The sequence below is a fragment of the Pararge aegeria genome, chromosome 4 (assembly GCF_905163445.1).
Source record: "Pararge aegeria chromosome 4, ilParAegt1.1, whole genome shotgun sequence".
Lineage (NCBI taxonomy): Eukaryota > Metazoa > Arthropoda > Insecta > Lepidoptera > Nymphalidae > Pararge > Pararge aegeria.
Genome location: NC_053183.1, coordinates 6,843,906 through 6,869,722, shown reverse-complemented (window position 1 = coordinate 6,869,722; position 25,817 = coordinate 6,843,906). Strand labels below are relative to the sequence as shown.

The following is a 25,817-nucleotide window of genomic DNA, read 5'->3' as shown; positions in this document are numbered from 1 at the left end:
TTTTAATTAATAAGTACAATGCTATAAAATGTTAGATAAAGTTTGGATAAAGAGAATATTTATTTGAATTGAACAAAAAAGGAAACTTAACATGCCGGTACGCTGTCGCATGGAAAATCTCCAGTAAGAGTTATAAAAAACTTAAGGATAGGCATTTTAAGAGTTATAAAAAGCCTACCCAAAAGTAAGTTAAGTATTTTTAACTTGTACTGGAGTTTTCCTTCATTTTATAGCATCTGCATACCTATGCCTATGCATACCCTCTATGCACGCCACTGCCTATAGACATGTTAGCCCGCTTACATCTAAGTCAAACTAAATCTAAATAATTATTTATGTTATTATTTATTGCCATCTAAATCTAAATCATCATTATTAACCATCAGATGTGATTTTAAACAAGGGCTGTTTTCAGTAAATAAATAGTCAATGCAAAACTAAATTCAAGTTTTCATTAAAATAAAGATACTGGTTTGGTTTGTATCCTAGAGGATACTAGGATACAACCCATAACATTTTTTTTATTAATACTCGATTTAGGTAAATTAAATAAGGTATAATAACTCTTCTCTTGTTATTAAAGTTACCTATAAATAAATTGACAACCCTAACAACTAATTGCAATGACTTGAAAAAACATTAACAAGTGTATGATATATAGATATGTGTTCATGATATTATTTTAATATTATCATCGACAAACCTTTTGCTGTTTCCGCATTAATCTGTTACCCCATTTCGTAAATCAAGTCTAAATGTAAAAAGAGCTGAAAGTACGTGCTTTAATCTGTTGAGTTGAGTTTCTTATCGGCTTACTCTAGCTAGAATCTGCTTTCCGAACCGGTGGTAGGCACTTCAAACGGACAGAATTGACGATCTCCATGATGGTCTCAATGGTTTAACATTTATTTTTTATTATGGTTTTATTAGTTTCATATTGAGGATGTTTTATTTTTTGGGCCTATCTGCCTAACTAACATATACCTATTTATTTTAACTAGCTAGGATAGGGCGTGGGTGCCGCGCTATGGAAATTTTCCTAACCTGCACCGCTAGCTTAATAAGGTTGGGAACCCCTGGCCTAAACCCTTCTCATTCTGGCAGACCCGTGCCCTGTAGTGGGTCGGTAATGGGTTGATATGATGATGATATACAAGCCATATACCTAGGTATATGGCTTGTATAAGTTATATATATGGCTTGTATAAATATAAGCCAAAGTATATTGTATAAGTATATATAAGCTAAAGTTAACGCTTTATAGTACAGTATGGCAAAGGAGAATTCCTTACAGTATTTTTCTTCACCGAACATCATGGAGTGTCGGTTGAAAACGTTTTCGTTGTTACTATTCCATTGATGAAACTTGTAAGTTATACTTACATGAAATCTCACCTATTTGTAAGTGGTGATGCATATCATATCAGACGGCTGAGTGGCGCAGTGGGCAGCGACCCAGCTTTCTGAGTCCAAGGTCGTGGGTTCGATTCCAAAACTGGAAAAATGTTTGTGTGATGAACATGTTGGTTTTTCAGTGTCTGGGTGTTTATCTGTATATTATAAGTATTTATGTGTATTATATTCATAAAAAAAAATATTCATCAGCTATCTTAGTACTTATCCATAACACAAGCTACGCTTACTTTGGGGCTAGATGGCGATGTGTGTATTGTCGTAGTATATTTATTTATTTATATAAGATGGCAGCTGGCTACAGAAACCGAAAAAAATTTTCCTTTATTATTTATTAAAATTGTGAGTGAAAATGAAAATACTATATAATTGTGTAGACATTACTGATTATTTTGGTTGTTTTAATTTTCTTAAATTAATTTACACCCTGACTGATGTTTCCTCCAAGTGTAGGTAAAAACACTGAAATAAGTAATATAAGTACAATTTAATTTATAATGCACTCGGCGATTCATAAAATTCATAGGTATATCAAAGTTGCATACTGAATAACTGTATATAAAAAGTACTCTGTGCTGAAATCAAACCAGTCATATCAAGATGTAGAAATAAAACTGTTTTTTTTTTTAAATTCTAACCAAAGATAGGAAGACTAGCAGAAGAACAGTTAGTGTATAAAATGATAGTTATCCAGTTTGTATACTCATTCGATAAAAGGATAACATAAAAGTAAATAGTTTCTGTAACATCCAGCAGCGTAGCTTTGTGTAGTTTTCCCGCATTTTTATGTCCTCTCACGTGCCATTTAGTTCGGGAAATAGAAGTTTTTGTATGGAAATCGGATGCACTAAACCTCCGAGCCTCTGGCGCTCTCGCTGCCTATTGTTGCTACGTAACAGCCCCATAAAACTTTATCATTGGCGTGTAGCTTGTATATTTTTTGTATGTGCGCAAAATTTTATTAAGCCATTATGGAATATTAAACTGGGTTATGTAATCGTAGGCATTTTATTTTATTTAAAATTAGCCGTGTTATATACATTACATATTCGATTTTCTAACTCAATTTAATATATTTTTTAGTTTTTTTTTCTTCATTAATTCATGCATTTATTACTGCAGGACACGTTGGAAGGGTTAAGGCCGCACTGGGCCTACGTAGTTCACCACGCTGGCCCAGTTCGGATTGGTGATTTTTTTTCAGAAAACAGTACCTACTTCTTTAAACTTCAGAGCATTAATGCGATGTAGTATCGATACATCGGCGCTGATAAGCATCGACATTTCGACAAATCCCCGCACTCCGGTTACCGTTTCGCTAATCGCCTTACTACTTATTGTCTCGAGCATCGACAGCGGGGAGAGTGTTTGGTGGCCGTTACATCAGATAAGCGTTTGATATGGTAATGTTGGTGCTTGGCAGCAAATGTTCGTGTAATGAGCGTGCAACGGATTTACAAGTTAACGCGGATATTTTTGTATAACATATATATTTGTACAGAATTAAAAATATACAGAACCCTCATTCAGCCATTATTGCGTGCAGTACATTGTATCCTAAAACAGTAAACTACACATCGCGCACATATCACTTCACACCGGCGGAATAATGCAATCTCACAAACTTTACCCGTTTTCCCCATTTTCTGTTAAACGTTTAGAACATTAGAGGTAAAATAGTTAATACGAATTGCTAAATAGAATGCATTGTCTTTCGAGAAACACTATTAAAGGTGAGAGGCTTTTGATGCTTCAATATTATTCTTGTACGCGGTTTCTGTATGTTCTTAATTCTGTGTATATTTGACGGCCTCCCTGGCGCGGTGAGCACTGTGGTTTGAAGTTGGAGACCTCGGGCACGATTCCCGGTTGGGGCAGAATTTTGTCTGAAGGCTTCGGTCGTGGCTAGTTCCCAGCCTACCGATAAAGATGATGTGCCGCTAAGAGATTAGCGTTCCGGTGCGGTGTTCCGTAGAAACTAATTAGGGTATGGGTGTAATAAAACTGCCATACCTGTATTACTTTAGCCCACTACCTTAGACTGCATCATCACATAGCACCAGGTGAGATTGCAGTCAAGGGCTAACTTGTAGTGGAATAAAAAAAAAATATTCACAATCCAACAGACACCTCATCGATAATGACCTATGGAGCCTAATCGCCTGTCGATGGCTTTCAACGCCAAAATCTCGGAGATTTGAACTTCCTCGGAGTCGTGCTTCTGTGAGGTTGAGGTTAACCATTCATCTTGGTTCAACCATGAACCCACTACCGGCCCTCCACAGGGCACGGGTCTCCTCTCAGAAAGGGAGGAGTTAAGGCCGTAGTCTACCACGCTGGCCAAGTGCCGATTCGTAGGCTTCGCACGCCGTTGAGAACTCTGTCGGAACTCTCAGGCATGTAGGTTTCTTCACGTTTTCCTTTGCCGTTAAAGCAAGTGATATTTAAATTGCATAAATTAAAAACCCACATAACTTTAGAAAAGTTAGAGGCGCGTGCTGGGATACTTTAAGAAACCGAAACTTTTAAAGCCGTTGTCAAAAGAATGGCTCTACGATTACTTATTCGTAGAACGCTACGAAGCCACTACGGCCTAATAATAGAACTATAGTACAGTAAAAAACAGTGGCGTGCATAGAGGGTATGCAGATGATATAAAATGAAGAACAACTCTAGTACGAGTTATAAATACTTAAAAGTAGCGTTTTTATAACGATTACAGTGTCTATCCTCAAGTTTTTTACAACTCGTACTGGACATTTTCTTCATTTATTATTATCTGCATACCCTGTACATACCCTCTATGCACACCACTGGTAAAAAAGTATCTGACTACAACCTGCTTACGATTGCGACAGTTGATATTCCGTCTGGATACAAAATATAGACAAACTACAGAACATAAAACACCCACACGCAACATTTTTTTAAAACATGACTTTTCATCATCATCCACATCTCACTTCTGGGCTCAAACATACGTTCTCATAATTAAGAGGGAATGAGCATCGACCCGCCACGCTGCATCAACGCGGTTAGGCGAGCTATCACGTTATTAACACTAAGCCCCCGTAAAGTAACTGGGACCTGAAGTTTACTGTGCTCTCTGAGACACAGTGGTGGACACGGCCAGTTTCCTAATTGTGGCCTGGTATTTGGGCTTTAACATAAAATTCCAATACCTAACAAATCATGGCATGACCTTGCAAACGAAGAGAGATCTTATAATCCGTGATTTTACATGCTAACCACTCGATTTTGTTTTACTGGTCACCACGGTGAGTTTCTTCGAAAACCTCTGCCAGAACTGCTAGACCAAACACGGAAGTTTAAAGTAATGCCTACTGCCTACGCTCATAATTCTATTCTGCTATCTTTTTAATTGGCACACTTTTATTAACTTATCACAGAATATAAATCATACTATATATTGTGGAAACTTCATTGGTTTATCTTTATATATATATATATTTCTTGTGCGCGTGTGTATGTCACTGAACTCCTCCTAAACGGCTGGACCGATTTGAATGAATTTTTTGGTAAGCGTTTGGGTGGCACCCTGGATGGTTTACATTCACAAATCAGCCCGACAGATGGCGCTGGGGTCCGCTAGTGTGATATAAAAATACGGCAGTACTCTTATATGTAATAAAGTGTTTAAAATGACATCTCTTCGAAACAGGTGGGATATTCTTGATCTGTGTTTTTTACATAAAATATTACAAAACAAAATTAAATGTAACAACCTTCTCAATCATATATCTCTGACTGTCCCGCGCCGGTACACCAGAAGTTGCAAATCCACAATTTTTTTTCATATACCATTTACTAAATCCCATCTCGGAAAACAAGCGCCTATTATACGTATTTGTGCGAAATACAACGAGTTATCTAAAAAGATACCTAGCATCGATATCTTCCATGACTCACCCACAGCTTTTAGAAAAAACCCACCGAACACTTATCGGTGAGTTAAATTTTGTGTTAATTTTTTTTTTTTTGCAAATTAAGTTTATATGACGCTTTGTCAATGCTATGTGCACTTGTCATTGACGTGCTTATCAGTCCATGTGTTCGTGTGTGCTATGTTTAAAAAACGTGTAATATGCATGTTGTTAGTGCTCTTAAATAAATAAATAAATAAATAAGTAGTACTGTTCGTTTTCTTTGAAAAGCTAATAAATAAATAAATGAATAATCGATTTATTTGTAGCTTGGTATATTCTTTGTATGTAAATGTTTCATCGTGATTTTCACTGCCTTGAAAACGTCATTGCTTTGAAATTTTGCACACTTTTCAAGGACCGATGACAATGCAATAATAAGAAGCTTTTAAAAGCTTGGGTGTATGCACTCGTATGTAGTGAGAAGAAAGAATATTATTTTCAAGGAATAAATAATTTTTTATATACTTTTTATGTTATATTTCTACTTTATGCCTATCTTGCTTAAAACCCTGTGCACACCACTGGTTAAATAGGTATTTAAATATACAGGGTTAAATTAAAAATACCAGAAACTTCTCAAACTAAAATAAAGCATGCTTCTGTTATGTTTGAAACACTGTTCAAATTTGGTGTACAAAACCATCCCCTGTTACACGAGTCGGATTAGATGTTATCGCGATTATAACGCGCGCCGTCCGCGCTTTTGATCATCAGTTTCAGTAACCGCTAATGTATCCTAATACCACCATTGTTCTCGTATTTTCCACACTCTATTGCTAAAACCATTTAGTAGATAGGCTTATGTAATGCTAGGCTTAGCAAATATGTTTTTTTTATTCCACTACAAGTTAGAACTTGAGTGCAATCCCACTCGGTAAGTGATGATACAGTCTAAGATGAAGGCGGGTTAACCGGTTAGGGAGTATATCAGTTAAATTTAGCCCATACCTCTGAAAGGTTTTTACGCGACATCGTACCTCGGAGCGCTCAATCGCTTAGCGGCAGATGTTTGTCAACTAGGTAACTAGCCACGGCCGAAGTTCCCTAGCAGAAAACGTTCATCCACCACAGGCAGTATTGGCAGCATAGTCAAACATAATATCAATTAATTTATTCAAAATAGGCCATTCACATACTTTATGAACGTATAGCTACGAGCTAGAAACTAGAAACTCGTATAGTTAGCTCACTCTAAGAACACAGTCACCCCATGAGTTCGAAAACGCACCACAGTTCTGTCGTAAACTGTTCAGTAACCACTTAAAATCTAGAATAATCTGCGTTAAATGGCGTCATTTCTAATACGGGTTTTTATTTCTTTAGCGAACGCGTTTCTTATGGCTTAAAGTTTAAAATTGAATTGTAAATTTTGAAAAAATATACAATTAAATTTTAAACTATGAATCGCGAAACAAAATGATAGTGAAAAACTTAGAATAAATACAGTTGCTAGAATTTCATTGATATGATGAACATGTTACGAGAAAAAAATAAAAAAAATCAATAGAGGAAAAGAGGTTACTATATCAAATTGGTAAAAATATAAAATAACTTCGATTGTAGGTACGTTACGCATCGCATACTTTTGCCATAATCAGAAAAAATACAAAAAAAAAACATTCCCAGTCGTCGAACAATTATTATAAGTTTATTTTCGAAATAAAGAACCTGCGCGACTCTGACTTAAGTGGCCGGTTTTTTTTTTTTCATATTGAAAATTGTGTACAGAGTATAGAGTTTGTTCTTTTCAAGATACAAATACATGATTTAAGCGATATCAAAGTGCAGCTTTAAATTCGATTGGGTCGCTTCGACTATCTACCGAACGTGGCCGATCTCCGGCTACTTTTCCACCCTCTCTGCAAAGTAAATCGCATTTACAACGTTTCAACCTCGCTAACATGTTAAAACAGAACTAATGGACATTCGCTTCAGTCTCAGCCCGCAGGAGACGAATAATACAAGTAAAATGGTCCCATCTCTACGCTTCATTAATTTTATTGCCCCGCGAGGCGCTCCGCTCAAGTCGGAACGCCGCCGGCGAAAACACGACATTATTGTGTTGCCAGTGACTTAAATTAAATAAACACAGCTATTATGCGTTCTCCGGAATACTCGCGCGTTCTTTGTCTCTTCGACAACTGGCAACATTTGACGCGTAATCCTTTATACGCAGGAAAAGTAGCTGGCTGAACAATGAGTGGCACGCTAATGTAATGGAGATATTAGCGGGACCGTAGCAGAATAATTCTGATATGGTTTTTTTGTCTGCCCGTGACACAATAGGATTATTCTCCATTGATCATTGCTTATTATATAAGTAGCTGTGGAGGGTGCGTTACATGAAAACTAAATTTGGTTTATCGTCTATTATGGAAAGTAGGTGTTAATGTTGAAACAGTAATTTATTATAGGATCGTGACTTCCCCGTTTTTGGTGACCTTTTACGGTTTAAGTGGGACATGGTGTTAGGCTGAAGTTGTCAATTTTTCTGGTTAACTTTGGAGTACTTTTGACGGCCGATTGGAGCAGTGGGCAGCGACCCTACTTCGTGAGTCCAAGGCCGTCGGTTCGATTCCCACAGCTAGCAAATGTTTGGGTGAAGAACATGAATGTTTATATGTATATTATAAGTAATTTTTAGGCCATTATTTATAGTTTAACTGTTTCAATAAGAACCGTAATACATGCCATATTAAAATCTAGAAGCCACATTTGTAAAAAAAAAATATAAAAAGAACCTAAAAGAATGAAGAAATATAAAGAGATTGAGTTAAGAAATGTTTACATTTGCCAGTTTTGAAGTAAAGAATTCAATAAACCGGCTAAAAGGATATCCTTACTTTAGGTAAGTACCTACCTGCTAAATAAATTTTCTAGAGCAAAGAGTTCTCCACAAAGACAAAAATATATCAAAACAAACAAAAGGTAAGGGCAAGTGGGAGTTATCTGGCCGTAACCTCTTAAGCCGCGGCTCACAATGGCCCAACTACTAATGTTTACTGAAGTCGCAGCGACAAAGGGCCGGAACTATTGTTTGTTGGGAAAGCTTTATTTCGCGACCCTCGCCCGCGCCGCTCGCCTCCACAATAGGTTACCCAACTTAAAAATATATTATCTCACTTGACGTCAGCTGAGTGTGAATATTCCCTATTTTTTATTATTTTTAAATGTTACATGTCATATTTTAAAGCTGTTGCAGTAGTACCTATTTCAGTGGTCTCTAACGCCGGAGATTTGTTAAGTTCCGAGTTTCTAAACAGCGCTTAACGTACCTACCTATTTGCGGTGAGATACGATACACAACATTTTTAATCAAACAAGATAATACCTACTTAAATATGATTATTTTCTGCAAAGTAAAGTCAAAGTCAAAGTCAAATATTTCTTTATTCAAATAGGCACATAGATGGCACTTTTGATGCGTTATTATATACAAAATGTGTACATAGCAGTGAGTAGTGATGGCGATAACTACAATCGTAAACTTAAAACTAAAGCTACGAGGGTTCCAATCGCGCCCTGGTCTAAGAAGAAGCCCACAACAAACTTAGCCGGGTGTTCTTTTTGTTATCACCATCTCACATTGTCATTAGAAAATATTTAAAGTACTTTCATAAACACGTGATACTTTTGATTTTTAAATCTAGCCCAAAATCTTCAGATGGCAGGCTAAACTCAATAGTCTATTTATGTAGAAGAGTAGGAAAAAGAAGAAAAAAAAAATTTGAAGTGTACATTTCGCTACATATTACAATGCCAACGAAATCACTTATGTTATGGCACGACCTAGAAAAAGGCTCCAGCTCAACCTTATGCTGCATACGCCATGCGTTTATTTTCAGCTGACACCTTGAACTACAGAAATACGTAGCCATCCACCGACCGCATTTTTATCTTATTATCTGCGGTAGGTTTTAGATTTATTATTATACTACTATACTACGTATACAAGACCGTAAAGTGTAATTTAAGCTCGAAAAGGAATTACACAAGTAGCAATATACCAATATTATAAATATCTATTTCTTGACTTATAGAGAAGACATCGATTTTGATAAAAAATAATATTAACAACAAAATTGTCAAAAAAGGTTTTCTATATATTCTAGATAAGTTTGTTGTGGGCTTCTACTTTAACCAGGGTACGTTTGGGACCCTCGTAGCTTTAGTTTTAATTTTAACAATGCAGTTATCGCCAGCTTCTTACTACCATGTACACATTTTCATGTAAAGTTTATTTACATTAAAAGTGCCATCTATTGGTCTACTTGAATAAAGAAATGTTTGACTGTGACTCATAATATAATACATAAATTATATAAGACGTACAGCGTATTATTAATTAATATTAGTTTTCTTAGATATCGCATCCACATTATGCTAACATTTGGGCGGGCGGGGGAGAGTTAAGAGTTGAAAATTATCCTTTTCACGAACGAGCTTAAACATAATAGAGAAAGCACTTAAGCCATTTTCTCCGCCTTTAAGTGGCGTAAGCGCGGACGTTCGCCGCGGCTTCGTGAGCTAGAAAATCAGCCATTAGAGACCAGAAGGCTAATTCGAGACTTTGCCAGCTTCTGGAGGGGTCGAGGGCGGGCGCTTGGGTTGTATTTCAGGCTAATGTGGTCATTGGGCGGCGCTTACAGCAATTATACTACATGCGGGCAAATGGAATGTGCATTACCGACGACATGGATTGATTTATTGGCCCCAGTGAAACGTCCACTTAAATCAGCGATCAGCTGCGATATAGCCATTAGAGCAATGGACATCGATAGGGCTTTATTATTTAATGCGTTCCGTGCGACCCGGAGTCGATTACCTGCCGATCGTGATGTAATTGAAAATTGTGCCATATTTATTTATGACCATTCAAAATTGATTGCACTAGTTCTCTTTAAACAACTGGGGGCTTATTTACATCGCTAAAAGTAGTAGTATTATTTATAAATTACATTTTTGGAACACCGTGATTCCTAAAATAAGGATTATTTATAATTCTGAAGCAATAGCGTCAACAACATTAATAATGCTTGTAATTTTAGTTATAACACCTACGCCTCAGATTGACGGACACCACTTTGTAGATCGGGTTTCTTGCATGCCTTGCGATCTCTTATTCTGTTTACATAGGCAAAGGTTTTCTGCTCATCACCAGGCCAATCTGGCTTCTCCGTTATTCGAAAAAAAGACAACTGCTTCTCTTAAGCTGTTTGTCTTGCGAAGTCGGTTAGCTGGTTAGAAATAAAACAAAATCGATTCTCTATGCGCACAGCGATATCATATTGATAACATCTTTTTATATTCTTCACGTAAAAGATCACATCTGTTAGTGGCCGGGCGTGTATGTCTATGAATAATAAATGTGCCGGGCTGGCCGATTGGGGAAATTGAATTTTATACTTGGTAACACATTCGAGGACAGATGTCACAAAATGGCCGCGCCCGGGGCTGTATTAGAACTACCCGCGCGGTACAGTACGTAATCTAAATGTCAAATAGAAATCAAAATTAGGTCGATTGTAGTGTTAATAATTAAATAATGGACGGGGACCACACGTTTATAAATGTGTTGAACTTTTTCATACTATACGACACAATATCGCGTCAATAATGCTAAATGTGATGGAAATGAGTGAAACATTCAGCCAATGCTTGTAATTTGCTGCCAATGTTAGTCTCATACGAAATTGTTGGTATCTATTGTTACGGATTATATTATATAGTAGCTCAATTGGTATAAAATTTGCCCACTCAGTATTTCTATTCGCCCGCGTTGTTTATATTTCGCATACGTAATTAAATGATGCTTCGTTAAGTATTATATACCTAACACCATTTCATTGTCGACTTAAACATTTTTGCACTTTTTATCCAATGCGAAATTAGAGCCTCAAATAGGTTGAGATTTTGGCGATTTTTATATTATGTTAGTGATAATAACCAATAATCGATGTGGACTTAAAAGTGCTCTCTAAGGCATGTGAGTAACAACTCTAATTTCCATACTCCGAACTTGTGTTGATGGGGATGGCTTAAAGTATGGGAGTAACCAGGCTAAAGGTGGCAGGTGAAGAAAAGTAGTCTGTATACGTCGTAAATTTTCTTCATCCAGGTAGCCGTTACGTTATGGCTATCCTTATATATATATTCCATTTACACATCCCGATATCGTATGACGTATCGTGTCGGTATGGGATACTGATAACGAATCGGATTATTTGGAAACGCTTTTACCCGTTTCGTGATTAACAGAGTTAGTTCTATTTGGACGGACAATTATCGGTCCATTACGAAGAGCACACAATAAGTAACCCATGTTGTACATTAATTATTGAAAACCATTCAAATGTCGCCGGAGAACTAATATTTGTTATATGGTTCTCGTGCACGCGATACTTTTATATCGGTACACTTAAAATCAATTAGTTTTTAATGAAAAAGAGGCTTAAGTTATCATAACTACTCAAGTTAAATAAAATAAACGAAACTTCTGAAGTATCAACAAGGTTAACTATATATCTATCAACTACATTGTATATGCTTTAAAATATCTTAAATGAAGCGTGCCTGTACGTTGACTGCAAGTGGACAAAGCAGTTCTAGGGTTATCTCAACTGAAATTAAATTGCTTTTTGCAGTTGACTTGCATCTGAACTACAAGTTAACTGCAAAAACCAATATAATTTAAACTGCAAATATGCAGTGATTAAGTCTCACTTAATATTTAATTTTTACTTTTATTTTTATTGCTGTTTTTCCCTTTATCAGATAACGCCTGAGACCACCTGATTTGACGGACCTATAATTTATAAATCTTTCATTACGTCTTTTTGTCACTTATAAAATATACTTGGCCATTGAAAAATCAGTCTTTTCAATTATGGTAAGAACAATTTTGGAGGAAGGAAGAATGCTCGTGATTGTATATCTTTACGATCCGAAGTTGACGCGGGTGAAACCGTTGGGCACAGGTAGTATAAATGAATGCAGTTTGTAGCAATAGATATGCATGATTCAAGAGCAAGGTTTATATGCAGTAAACATAAACTCAAATATTTGTAACACATTTTTGTACGCTTACAGTGCAAATGCTGGCTAAACCTTACGACATATTATCTTAAATTCATTTAACTACTATGCCTGTATTATTATTCACTTCAAAGTGCCCACACACAACATACCTAACAGATGAGTATATGTACATTGCATCCGTGCGAAGCCAAGGCGGTTCGCTAGTTTTAAATTAATATTTATTTATTTTATTTATTTATCCTACAAGACATATTTTTAAGCTGTGATTATCTTTAATTGAAGTTATGAGTACAGGTTACATTTCCATAAACCAAAATACATGTGATTTTGTTAGTACTTTTATTAAATATAAATAAATAAAATAGACACAAAATGACAATGTGTTCAGATATCACTTATCTTATCGAATTGAAATCTTTCAATCTCGTACCCCGCAATATCCAGTTACAACAATAATTCAATCTGCGACGGATATATTGTCGTTAATTGATTTCCCCTCAGCGGCCATCTCCCTGAGCGCTACTAAGTTAGATAAATTCACGCTATCCGTTTACATCATTAAATTTTATTAGCAATACAATGATGGCGTTTGCGAGCTACGAGAGGGACTTTTCCGCTGCCAAAAGCGACCCTCAACAATTCGCATTTCCTTTAGCCCGATTTAAGCAGGCTATTAAGTCGGCTTTGAGACGTATGACGAATTATACGCGGCCGGATGTGGAGTAGCGTTACATGGACGGTAAAGCGGACCAGGGATGGCGAACCATGGTCCACGTTAAAAATAAAGCAGGTGGTCGAAAATGGTGCTAATGTGCCGGAAAGTAAAAATGTGTAAAGAAATATGTGCTGTATGGGGATGGCAAATCAGAATTCAATTACAACACCTTTCCTCTTCCGTCCCGCAGATGTCGTACGAGACGACTAAGGAAATATAACAACGTCCTCTGTGGTCCCCAACCTGTCTTCCAAGCGTAGTTACTAACAGTGTACTGCTATAGGCTATTGATGAATTTAGGAATTTAGATAATAAAATATGTAATTAAAAATGTTCGTTCTCGGTACGTTGTACGCTGGCGCGATACATCATACTCTCAAATTTCCTACTTTTTAATAATTAAAAGAATATTCTGTTTTATGGTTATTTTCAGTTGTGCGTTGTTTGTTCAATAGTGAACTGCTCTTTCTTAATGCTTAGAATTTTGCGCACATCGCGTCTCTCATTAACTTGAAACAAATGGAAGTTAATTGTATAAATGTTTGCCAACCCTGATTACGGATGAAATATGTTGCTTCGACCTCACTTCTAGCAATACATCTACATTTGCCATATCTTTAGCTTTATCTTATTCATATTTCTCGTTTATCGACACACACAATCATACCATAAGGGTTCCTTTTTACTATTCTTGTAAAGGAATCATAAGATATCAAATAAGTAAATTTTTTATATTCCAGCTTTGTTATATAATTATATATATTATGTATATTTTCCATTTTCTATTATTTTTTTTTTTTTTTAATTTTTATTTAGTTCGCAAAACTGACAATCAACTGCTTACTCTAATATAAACTATAGGACATTTGGCATGTGTATACAATTGTGCCTTCTCGATGCGAACATAGCATGCAAATCCGTTGGGTACATAAGGCTGCTGCAAACAGCTAGAAAAACAAATCTAGAATAATATAACAAAAAAAAATATAAATTACTAAGAAAAGAAAAACAAAATATTGTGGAAATAAAATTACCTAAGCCATAACCCTTTTCTTAACTAAAGCTTAATACTAGGTATGTTATCGCTGAAGATATCTATACTATCACGAAAGCAATTTGCAAGAAATTGCATTCGATACATAGGACTATGTTGGCCAAGATTAGTTCTGGTTTTTGGCAAGCAAAAGTCTTACGGTTTTGGAGGCGGCTACTTTCACGTGGAACTACGAATTTTAAACGCTCAAGCAACTCAGGCGCATCAATTAGGCCTTTCATTAGATTTCTTTTTGCAAGAAAAATGACATCTGTAATCTTTCTACGCTCCTTCAGTGAAAACATTTTATAGAACTCAAGTCGCGAGTCGTATGTGTATAATTTCTTACAATTTAAATCCATGTATGACAAGTGATACAAGAATCTTCTTTGGATGCGTTCAACTTTATCTGAATGCACTTGATATTTATATATTATGTAAATTTTATATTTATATATTACGTATATTTATTTAAATTATATATGTATTTGTATCTTTACATTTTGGTATTTATGTATAGATATACATATATATCAACACTCTTGGCAGTTCTCTGGCTGTAAGTCCTATCTACAAAAGTTGCCTGTAAGAGATTGCTTGCAGCAATAAGGCCGCCGTAGAGTGGTGAGGTTATGTGAGGTTTCACCGAATCGTGGCGGATCAAAATTCGGTAGGTAGGGCAGACTGGCCAAGATAGATGTCAGTACTCCTACGCGAGTAGGCCTCGCGACCTGCGTAGTACGTACCACGTAATGGCACGTCATGATAAAGTATAGTAAGCGAGTGCCTGCAAAACAGTTTGAACGACATATATTAAAATTTATAATGGCGAAGATGTGCGTGCATTTGCGTCTGGAACGTATTTCAAACCGCATTAGTTTATTTAGGATTCTTAGCATGCCAGCGCCTGAAATATGCCGCCCTTTGCCATGTCTTAGTTATAATTTAATAGTAGTATCTTAATAATTATTCATTGTAAAGTCAACATCTCCTGAGGATGCTCCGGTTTCGGAGCGAAACGTGCGTAGAAGGTACATTGCCGAAGATCTGTTTGGTGTGGAGTGTAAGGATTGAAGAAATTATGGTAGAGATTATTACACCACACACAGATTCTCCTGATGTTTGCGGAGTAAATTAAGCTTAATTTTCATAATATGTAGTAGTAGAGCGTTTTGTAGTTTTTTAATATGTAGTTTTTTTTAAATAGAGCTGGTCCAGAGAATAGGTACTGAGAGGGCGTGGTAGTATGGCCGTAGTTATTAAAGGCTTAGCACCTACGTCTCAGGTACACACACACACTTTCTAAGACGTGTTCCTTGCTTACTCTGCGAAGTGCTCTGTTCAGGTGGGCCATTATCTTCGTCAATTATTACAGTGAACCAAGCAGGGCAGCTCAGACGACCGGGGATCAGGGCGACAGATTTAGAAACCAACGGATTATCCTAGCCAAGTACAGCAACACAGCTTTCTGCAACTTGGCTGTGAGCGAACTGCCACGGAAGACCAGCCGTCCCAGATGGTGTGCGAGGCTGACTGGTTTTAAACCATTCGCAGATATTACGAAAAGGATGAATTTCACTGGACTCCACGTGCAACATAGTTAGGTTTTTATGATAATTATTATTGCTAATGAAAGCTAAGAAGAATCGATCTCAATATCAATTCACAGCAATTATTCGATTAATAGAATTCAATCTAAACCGTAACACATAAATTGCCTCACCTAATAGACAAATGGCGTGCGCCACGATTATTAGTCGTGGAGTTATAATCTGTCATAAGTGTCAAGCAGAGGCGATGCGACGAACCTATTATTATAGTCCGAGAGACGGTCGCTGGATCCATGAGCGATATATAATATGATACATACCTAAATATTTTTTTGTATTTTTTTTTAATTGTGTATACTTTGTTTATGTATTCGTATGTAGTTATTTGAATGTAGGTTTATAATAATTATATACCACCTATTTGTTCTCGCACTTGTTGACCTAATCCTAAGGTTGCCTGACAGAGATCGCTTTTAAGCGATAAGGCCGCCTTTTATATTCCACTTCAGTTTTTGTGTGTTCTCTCTATTCGTCCTTTATTTTCCTAACTGTGTAGTTCTGTACAAATAAAGAGTTTGAATAAATAAAAATAAATAAATATTGTACTTGTATGTATTGTGTCTGTCATCACCACTAGAAGGGATAAAATATGAAAAATCACATCCGAAAAATTACTAGGTAATACATTTAGATTTATCATAAATAACTATGGGCACATTTCGAATTTTAGATATTCCCGTGTATTGTTAAAAAGGGTAAAAACTGTCATAGTTCGATATTTTTGAGTACCTATTAATTACTTATTCGCTTACAAAAACGGATTGATGGTGAGAGCTTACCAGAGTGGTTTAAAAGTTCTTGATTTCAAATAATAGTATAGGATGTAATGTAATAATACTATTGTGTGGAGATTAGTATGCAATGCCAGCTAACACTACCTCCGCAGTTCACCGTTACTAGTTGCATCCGAGTAATTGCATCAATTTGTATAAGTTTCATTATTACAAAGCAAATATGCTTTACTGTAGACGTCACAATAAGTAGCCTTACCTACAAAGAATATTTTTGAATTATTTAGGAACTATATTATCACAAAGAAGAAATTATGTGTACATTGCGAAGTAATTGTGTGCGATTATGTGTTACATTATGTGTGTATAACACTTATTTTACAGAATATCTCAAAGAAAATAGGTCTTACATTAATAAAAAATTAGGGTTAATAAATTAGCAAGAGCTGAGCTGAGCATGAGCTTAAACAAAGAGCATTTCTGAAGTACGCTGACATAGATAGTGATATGGGTAGATAGATAGTATATACATACTATAAATAGTCAAGATATAGTATCTAATGTAGTTGGCCGTCAGAAAATATTTCAGCTGTCTCTTGCTTTATATCTACCTACAATTGTCATTCCACATTCTATCCTAAAATAAGTGCACCTCTATCAGCCGTTGTTGAAGCGGTCACGCAATCACAGCTCTTTTCGTATTATAAATTCTATGAGTCGGCGATGCTTTACAATTGTTGTGTAATTGACTTATTACATGTGGAAATGTTCATAATTTGACATTATGATCGTGGAAATGCATTTTAATATTTTAGATTTTAGGTTTGTGATGCCTATTAAATCCGTTATGGTATAGGTAGGACGAAATCGTTTATATACTTGGCGCAGTGGTGAGCAGTGGCGTGCAGTGGGTTTCTTACCAGGGTATGCATACTGTAGGAAAATTGTATAAAACAGTAAAATCCTCTTCCTATCCGAGTTATAAAAAAATTTGGCAAGCAGTGCTTTTGTTCATGTATGAAGTGCACGCCACTGGTGGTGAGTGTAGTATTCTTACTAGTGGGAGGTTCAAGAGAATTTATGATTTCAGGATTTTCTCTGGTTCAGGATGTCGCGTATAATCTGACTAGGGGTACGACTTTAAAAGGTATAACTGTCATTCTTAACAGGTGAGCAAGCTACCATCTTAGACTGGATCATTACTTACTTCCAGACGTGAGTACAAGGCTAACTTGTAGGATAATTGAAAAAACCGTTACATAATAAACGTAGTAACGGATACAAAAGCGGGCGGTTCGACTCGTTGACAATCCCAAATTGACTTGCAGTTTGGAGTCCCTGGGGCACGGAAGAGAAGTTAGCTTCCTTTGTGTGTTCTATCGACTCTATAATGGAGAATGTTCTGAAGAGTTGTTTGCGTTGATACCTCCTTCCCTGTTCTCTGACCGCACCTCACGCCGTAGAAATAAATTTCACCCTCATCATCTGGATGCCTGGTATTCTTTTACCGTTCGAAATACCAGATCATTTCTACCGCGCACTTGCAAATTATGGAACAATCTCCCATCTGACGTGTTTCCTCAAAAATACAATCTACGGTTATTCAAGGGGCGGATAAACAAATTCCTTAAAAGCCGGCAACGCGTAGGTGGCTAGTCTGGTGTTGCAGATGTTTATGGGCGGCGGTGGTAACTTATCATCAGGTGACCCACTTGCTCGTTTGCCAGCTGTTAATATATATAAAAAAAAAAAGTCGTACCACTTAAAAAACGCACTTAGTTAAAATAACTGAAAGCAAGGATGTTTGCAACTCAACAACACTTTTAAAGATTTAGTATAGTAATAATTGACGGACCAGTAATTACACCGGTATCCAAGTTCTTCAGACGGGTATACCTACAGCAACGCTGGTTGGCGGCAGATATAAGCAAGGCGGTAGTAGGTACTTCTCCGGATGAGCTGTGTCACAAAAACCTCTACTACTACCTCGTTTGTTGATTTTATTCTTTGCAATTTAAGTAAAACTCTCTCTTTATTTAGATATATACACTTTATGGTATTTGGTAATAATAATAACAACTAGAAAAACACTGAATAATGATAGAAGACTGAAAGAAGACCACTATCTAATTTATAATTAAATAGCATTGGATAGAGTATAAGGATTTTAAGATTATTTTTTAAGAAGCTACACTATCGCATTGGGTTTAAGTACTCTGTGATGATAAGTGTTAGAATCCCTACTAATATTATAAATGTCAATAATGTCAATAAGTTTGTTTGTTACGCTTTCACGCAAAAACTACTTAACCGAACCTCATGAAACTTTGTACACATATTCTTGGAAGTGTTAGAAGTAATATAGGATACTTTTTATCCGACATAAAGCTCGGTTCCTTTGGGAGAGGGGATGAGTGTTTGACGATTTTACACCATAACTCCGACAAATTATAACCGATTTAAATAATTATTTTTGTACTATATAATATGTGTTAAATTTTGCCAAATTTGTGGTTGGAGATAGAGGACAGAACTTCTCAGCGGTCAGCAGCAAACCCCTCATTTAAAGCTTAGCGATACTGCATACTTTATTTTTTTTTTAGATCGACAACTAAATTTAATGCTACATCAAAAAACAAAATCATACGCAGGCGAAGTCGCGGGCAACAAGTAGTAAGAATATAAATAAATAAACTGATTTAGCCTTCATTAATATTTATTCTGTGTCTCTGACTATAGGAATACCGTCCAACTTTGTTATTTGGGGAAGTCTGTTCGATGCCTGATTTCGCCATGTTTCAACATCGGGTTGGTTTTCGCATAATGGATTTCCAATAAAAACTAGATCCCTCAGTGCTGGACAATCCTAAAAGTTAAGAAATAATTAAATACCAAACCAATATGTATAGTGGTGGCGTGGCTTAAACCCTAACCCTCTTACATATCCTATCGGTATTTCTTCACAGCATATACTTGTATCTGTAGTTTAATGCTATAACGCTCTACCATGTGCACAAGAAAACACTATAGTGTTTTACTTGCTTTTTAGGCCGTTTGTCTTGAGACCGTTTGAGTTTCTTCGAGAGTAATATTCTTGTTCATTTAGATGGATTTAGAGAATCTACCAGCGAACACATTGATTTTATCATTTAGCAAACCCATGCCACCCTTTTATTAAAATTCATACATCATTGTGAAAATTTGTCAACAGCTTAAGGTTTGCGAAAGTTATATGCTTTTAATATGCATGTTTCTTGTTAGAGTAAAAAGTTTAAACAACTTCCAAATTAAATAAAAGGAACGATGGACTAGGCATAAGTTATTAGATATTATTTATTACAATAGCCTGATTATAATTTTTGGTCTACGGCATTTCCGAAAGTCAACTCGAAAGAAAAAGCTTAGTCAAAAAATCCTGCTCTTTTCTGGCCGAATTATTTAACACTAATGCCCGCTTTCGCTAACGGCGAACAAGGCAATGGCTAAAAAGCGCCTGAAAGAAGATTCCTAGGCAACCTTTACCTTTCAATCGATTTTCACTAGGCAACTCGTAAAACCTAACTTCTCTATGGTTCTTGCCACAGGGTGTAGGGTGTATCTGGTGTTTGTATTATCATACTTTTCATTTTTCTTATGGACTAAAGATTATTTGAAAGAAAAAACCAGAATCTTTTTTTTCATCGGTCAAGTGTCATTTTACGAGCCCCCTAAACTTTACCATCCGCCGAATCAGTGTCGCAACTTTAGACATCACCGAGAGTTCGTGAAACGTGTTTTTTCTCTAGGAATCACAAAAATCACTAGGCATAACATTAAGACTATTCCTAGGTTTAGTGAAATCGAGCATAAAACTTTAATACATAGACCAGAGTCCTCAGTAAGAAGAAGATATTTTTCTTTTATTTAAGATAGGCCAGCGCTTGACGAAAATCATGCTCGTTAGAAAGCAATGATGAGGTCTAGGTTGGAGCACGCTTACCTAGAAAAAGCCTATTCACTCTAGCATTGAAGGTACTCAAATTATACGTGGTAGGAAACACAGTTGCCGGTAGAGCTTTCCACATCTTATTTCACGCAAAAACTACTAAACCGCTCCTCATGAAACTTTGTACACATATTCTTGGAAGTGTTAGAAGTAATATAGGATACTTTTTATTCCGACATTAAGCTCGGTTCCTTTGGGAGAGGGGATGAGTGTTTGATGATTGTACTCCATAACTCCGACAAATTATAACCGATTTAAATAATTATTTTTGTACTATAGAGGTTATAACATGTGTTTAATTTAGCCCAAGCTGTGGTTGGAGATAGAGGACCGAACTCCTCAGCGGGCAGCAGCAAAACATAAGGGGTTTGCTGCTGCCCGCTGAGGAGGCCGCTTAAGGCTTAGCGATACAAATTTTTTTTTAGAACTACAACTAAATTTAATGTTACATCAAAAAACTAACGCAGACGAAGTCGCGGGCAACAGCTAGTAATTTATAAATTAGGAACTATATGCGATTCAGTAAACACATAAGTACCTGAAGTCTGTTAAATTCAATCCATTCCTTGATAGTGTTATTGGACATGTAGAGCACGCGCAAGTTCTTCATTGCTCCGATCCCTTTCATCTTATCAATAAGGTTGTAGCTTATCCACAACTCTTCCAGCGTTTCAGATACAGTTTCCTACGAGATATGAACACAACGATGAAAAGTTACAGTTTTCTTTAAATTTGAATAAGTATATACACAAACATTTGGATGAAGGATTTGAATATGTTTCTGGATATCAGGCCGAAAAATGCTTTAATAAAATAAGAAATAGGTAATGATTCTACTTTACAGTCTGTGTTGGTAAATCTACGTTTTACTTTTGCTTTTCTAATTGAGTGGAATTTCTTACAATGGATAACTATCCGATTCTTTGACAACTTGACACTTTAAACCAATCCAGCTGTATCAAGCTGTCGCACAAGTAGTGATCAGACCATAATAGAGCAGAAAGTCGGTGAATGAACTCAGAATTATTCAATCTAGACCCACGCAGTTTGAAACTTAATCAAAACTTAACCATGACTCGTAGGATTTGTACTCTGTAAGACAGATATTTATCAAGATCTGATAAAACAACGAGATGGATACGGGATGTCAGATATGTGTTTTAAAATAACCTCAATTCAATGGAAAATTTAAACACTTACTATGCCGGAAAAAGACTTTATATAATTTCTCCCCAACGACAATATCTTTAGATTTCGCATACCAGCGATTCCTACTATTTTGTCGATCATGTTCGAGGACAGGCTGAGTTTCCTAAAAAGAATCCAATTTTAGCGTAAATATTTTACTAAGGTGATTCGCAAACGTAGAAACTTTTTTGTCTTTATGAGACACCACCACTGTATCGGGTTATAGTAATGGACTCCAACGCAAATTGTTTCCATTCTAGATAACACCAAAATATATAAGTCCGCTTATGAGATGTACGCTTGTGTGGAAAAACTTTATGTGAATACGATTTCTATAAGAGTATAAATTCATTATTCGTTTAAAGGAAATTGCATACAATTCTACAATAAACTACCAATTGTCATCTTGGAGATGTCTCTTAAAAAGTTCAAAGTTTGTATTAAACGTAAGCTTATAGAAAAGTCCTATTATAGTATAAAGGACTACGTAAACGATAAAAAAGCTTGGGTGTAAATTATTGCTCTAACCAGGTTGCTCTTCTAATAATTTAAAATGACATTGTGAGATGGTGATAACAAAAAAAAAAAAAACACCCGGCTAAGTTTGTTGTGGGCTTCTTCTTAGACCAGGACGCGTTTGGAACCCTCGTAGCTTTAGTTTTAAGTTTACGAATGTGGTTATCGCCATCATCTCACTACCGTGTGGTTCTTATGTACGCATCAAAAGTTCCACCTGTGGGCCTACTTGAATAAAGATATTTTTGACTTTTTTTGAGTATTTTAAATTTCCTGTGTGTTTCTATTTGAAAATTTTGGTTTTCTCCACCGACTACATAAAAAGAATATAAAGATAGATGAGGGAGGGGTACAAAGAAGCAAAGCCGTTGCGGTCCCGGTTATTATCACTTAATGTGGTAATAGTCGTTAAAGCCCACCAATCCGCGTGGTGTGCAGCGTGGTGGCTCTACAAACCTTCTCTTTTGTTTGACACGTGGCCTGTGCCCAGCAGTGGGACGTTAATAGGTTGCGGATGATGTGACGAAAAAGGAGAAGCTACTATACCATAGTGGCTGCTTTTGTGTATGAAGCGAAAGTACTATTATTAATTATTATTTTTTATCTATACGAAACCTAATATCAGAAATGTGTAGCTAGTTCTAAGAGATTAAACTTATTTATAAGTATTTTTATGGAAAATGTTTGTTCGCACAACTATATCAGCCATTCATACTTAATTTTTTTTAACTTTGCAGTAATAAATTCAAATTAAAATTCAACATTTCTTTATTCATGTAGGCCCGTCAAAGGCACTTATAAAGCGTTCATAGATATATGTTTACATAATTGTAAGGGGATGGTGATAACTTCGTTCGCCAACTTAAACCTAAGGCTACGAGGGTTCCAAACGCGCCCTGGTCTAAGAAGAGCCCACAACAAACTAAGCCGGATAATTTTTCTTTTTGTTATCACCATCTCACAGTAAATTTATATTAAGCATGAAGCTAGCGCAATTCTCATCGAAGCTTTTTTATCGTTTAAGTAATCCTTAATATTATAATAGGATTTTTCTGTAAAATAGGTAATTTCTTACTCGCAATTCACAAGAGTGGAAAGAGCACCATCCATTTTCTCAATCGGTGGCCACTGGAACTGTAGCTCGACCACCTTAGCATCAGCAGCAGCTTCCCCCTTCTCCTTTTCCCACCGGGCTATAGCCTCCTTGCACGTTGTCGGCTTTAACGCCATGTCTGTGTTGGTATAGATTTATCACTATCTGTAATTTTGAAATTAATACGGTTTATTCTAAGGTACAATGTTTACAATTTTTATTTACTATATTTATTCAATCTACTCAAAGATGACAGCAGAAATTTGTTTTGATTGAACCTCCACAAAAAGATTTTACTGTGCGAAAATTAAATATCTATCTGGTACTAACTATGAATTTTGCAAGATTCCCTTGGGCCTCGATTACAAAAAATCTATCTATAAAATTTTCAATTTTCTTAAAGGTTTAATTACATAATCATATTGTGCAAATAGACGGAATATAATTTTGACGGCCGACTGGCGCAGTGCGTTCGATTCCCACAACTGGAAAATGTTTGTGTGATGAACATGAATGTTTTTCAGTGTCTGGGTAATCTGTATATTATAAGTATTTATGTATATTATTCAAAAAATATTCATAAGCCATCTTAGAACCCATAACACAAGCTACGCTTACTTCGGGGCTAGATTCCAACGTGTGTATTGTCGTAGTAAATTTAATTATAATTTATTATGTAAAAAAATTGCTGTTTTTCTCGATTTGGAAATCACGCAAACACAAAAACCAATAAATGTAAAGGAGCGCAGAATCCCTGCACTTGAAATTCCGCGTGCAAACACTGGAGGGAGGGATTTGGGAGGTGTGAGGGCGATATGATTACCGCCGGCCAACCGGGACGACCCGACCCGGCCCCGATTGTAGGTAAAGCGGGCAAGCGACAGGACTTAAGAGCTATAGTGTTCCTAATCGAATCAAACATTTTATTACGAGATTGCTACCTATTTGTTCTTATTGAATTACTTACTTACAAAACTGATGAGATGAGATTCAAATGTAATATGCTTAGCCATTTGATTTATTGCGTTTTGTACATTTATAAGCAGTAATGGCCTAGTGGTTAGAGATTTGATCTCCCTTTCGGGGGGACCGAGTTCGATAACCGGCACTGCACGCACCTATTACTTTTCGGAGTTACGTGCGTTTGGAGAAATGAAATACCACTTGATTCAATGGTGAGGAAAGAGATTGTGTGCAAAACCTGCATACCTGAGAGTTCTACATATGGGCGTGTGAAGTCTATCGATTCACACTGGGCCAGAGCGGTGGTTGGACCCTTCTGATTCTGAGAGGAAACCCGTGCCCTGAAGTGGGCCGGTGGAACTAAAAAAAGGTACTCGATGGTGGTAAAATATTCTAAAAAATAATCTAGAATATTAAAATATATATATAAAATATTCTAAAAATATTCAAAACCTATAAAACGAAAGGGCTGTATGGTTTTAGATCAGACCAGAGTTTTTCGAGAAGATTTTTTAATAAACTATTATTAGGTATATCCTTGGTGTAGCTATACCTATTGCATTTTAAATCGTGCGTAGTCCCAATAATCGCCTAGTTACTAAAAACACTGTTATGTGACAATAAGGCCCATAAAAACTTCAAAAGAAAATTGATCGTTCAAACATTTTCCGGTTCCATTACTTTGATCAATTACATCTATGGTTCTTAAATGATGCTATTCATACATAACAGGGGCACTTATAATATAAACATAGCTTTTCAGATTACAAATATTTATTCCACCCCATAGGCGTCACAAAGCAATGCTTTACGGACACGCGCTGCCACGTGGACCGCTGGCGCTCTCATCCGCAAAGTGTACTCTTTGTACCCTTAATTCGTTTTTCTTTACGACAAGCTGTGCCCCGTGGATTCACCCATGCTAACTTTGAGTCAAAGCGTCATGTTATACGGACTATTATTAACTGCCTATCCAACGCAATAACAACAACTCGGACTAGATAGTTCCTGAGATTACCGCTCAAACTTTCCCCTTGTATATATTAAGTTAGGTTATAATAGTAGGCATAGATTACTTAGGCGAAAAAACTACACTTGTTTTGATTAATTAAACATAGGTACGTTCAATCAGATAATTCGTTTATTGCGGAAGAAGGATAAATGACATCGCTCTGCGACCCTTAATTAACGCGGAATACACCGGAGGCGCGGAGGAAGTCGCTTGAATGTCCGTACATACGAGTATATCTATCAATTATCCGCTATATATAATACCTTAATTTATAATACTCTACTTGACTCTATGCGAGTGAATAGGATTGATTTATTTTTCTCAAAGATTAGGTACGGGGAAATAGTATTCTGCATAATTTAAGTAAAAATAATTGGTAAGTATTCCTATTTGTGCTAATGAAGTCCTTTTGACGCCCCTGTCCTTTTTGCATAAACATAAGACTTACTTTTTTATATACCCTTAATTGATAAACTTGACTTAATAATTCTTTCAGCATTAGAAATCTATTTTTATATGGGGTAGCATGGGCTTTATTTAATTTCAGTTAAGTATAATAACATGATTTCAGCT

At 36.2% G+C, this 25,817-nt stretch overlaps 1 protein-coding gene across 1 annotated transcript; it reads right to left on the bottom strand.

Moving 5' to 3' along the window:
- Positions 1 to 19,203: 19,203 nt before the first annotated feature.
- Positions 19,204 to 23,439, bottom strand: LOC120623309 (dynein light chain 1, axonemal-like). The gene is made up of 4 exons (XM_039889269.1): positions 23,252 to 23,439; positions 21,673 to 21,784; positions 21,011 to 21,157; positions 19,204 to 19,353 (listed from the first exon to the last, which is right to left on the bottom strand). The coding sequence occupies exons 1-4, from the start codon at positions 23,404 to 23,406 to the stop codon at positions 19,204 to 19,206; spliced, it is 564 nt and encodes a 187-aa protein (XP_039745203.1). The 5' UTR covers positions 23,407 to 23,439.
- Between the last annotated feature and the right edge of the window lie 2,378 nt (positions 23,440 to 25,817).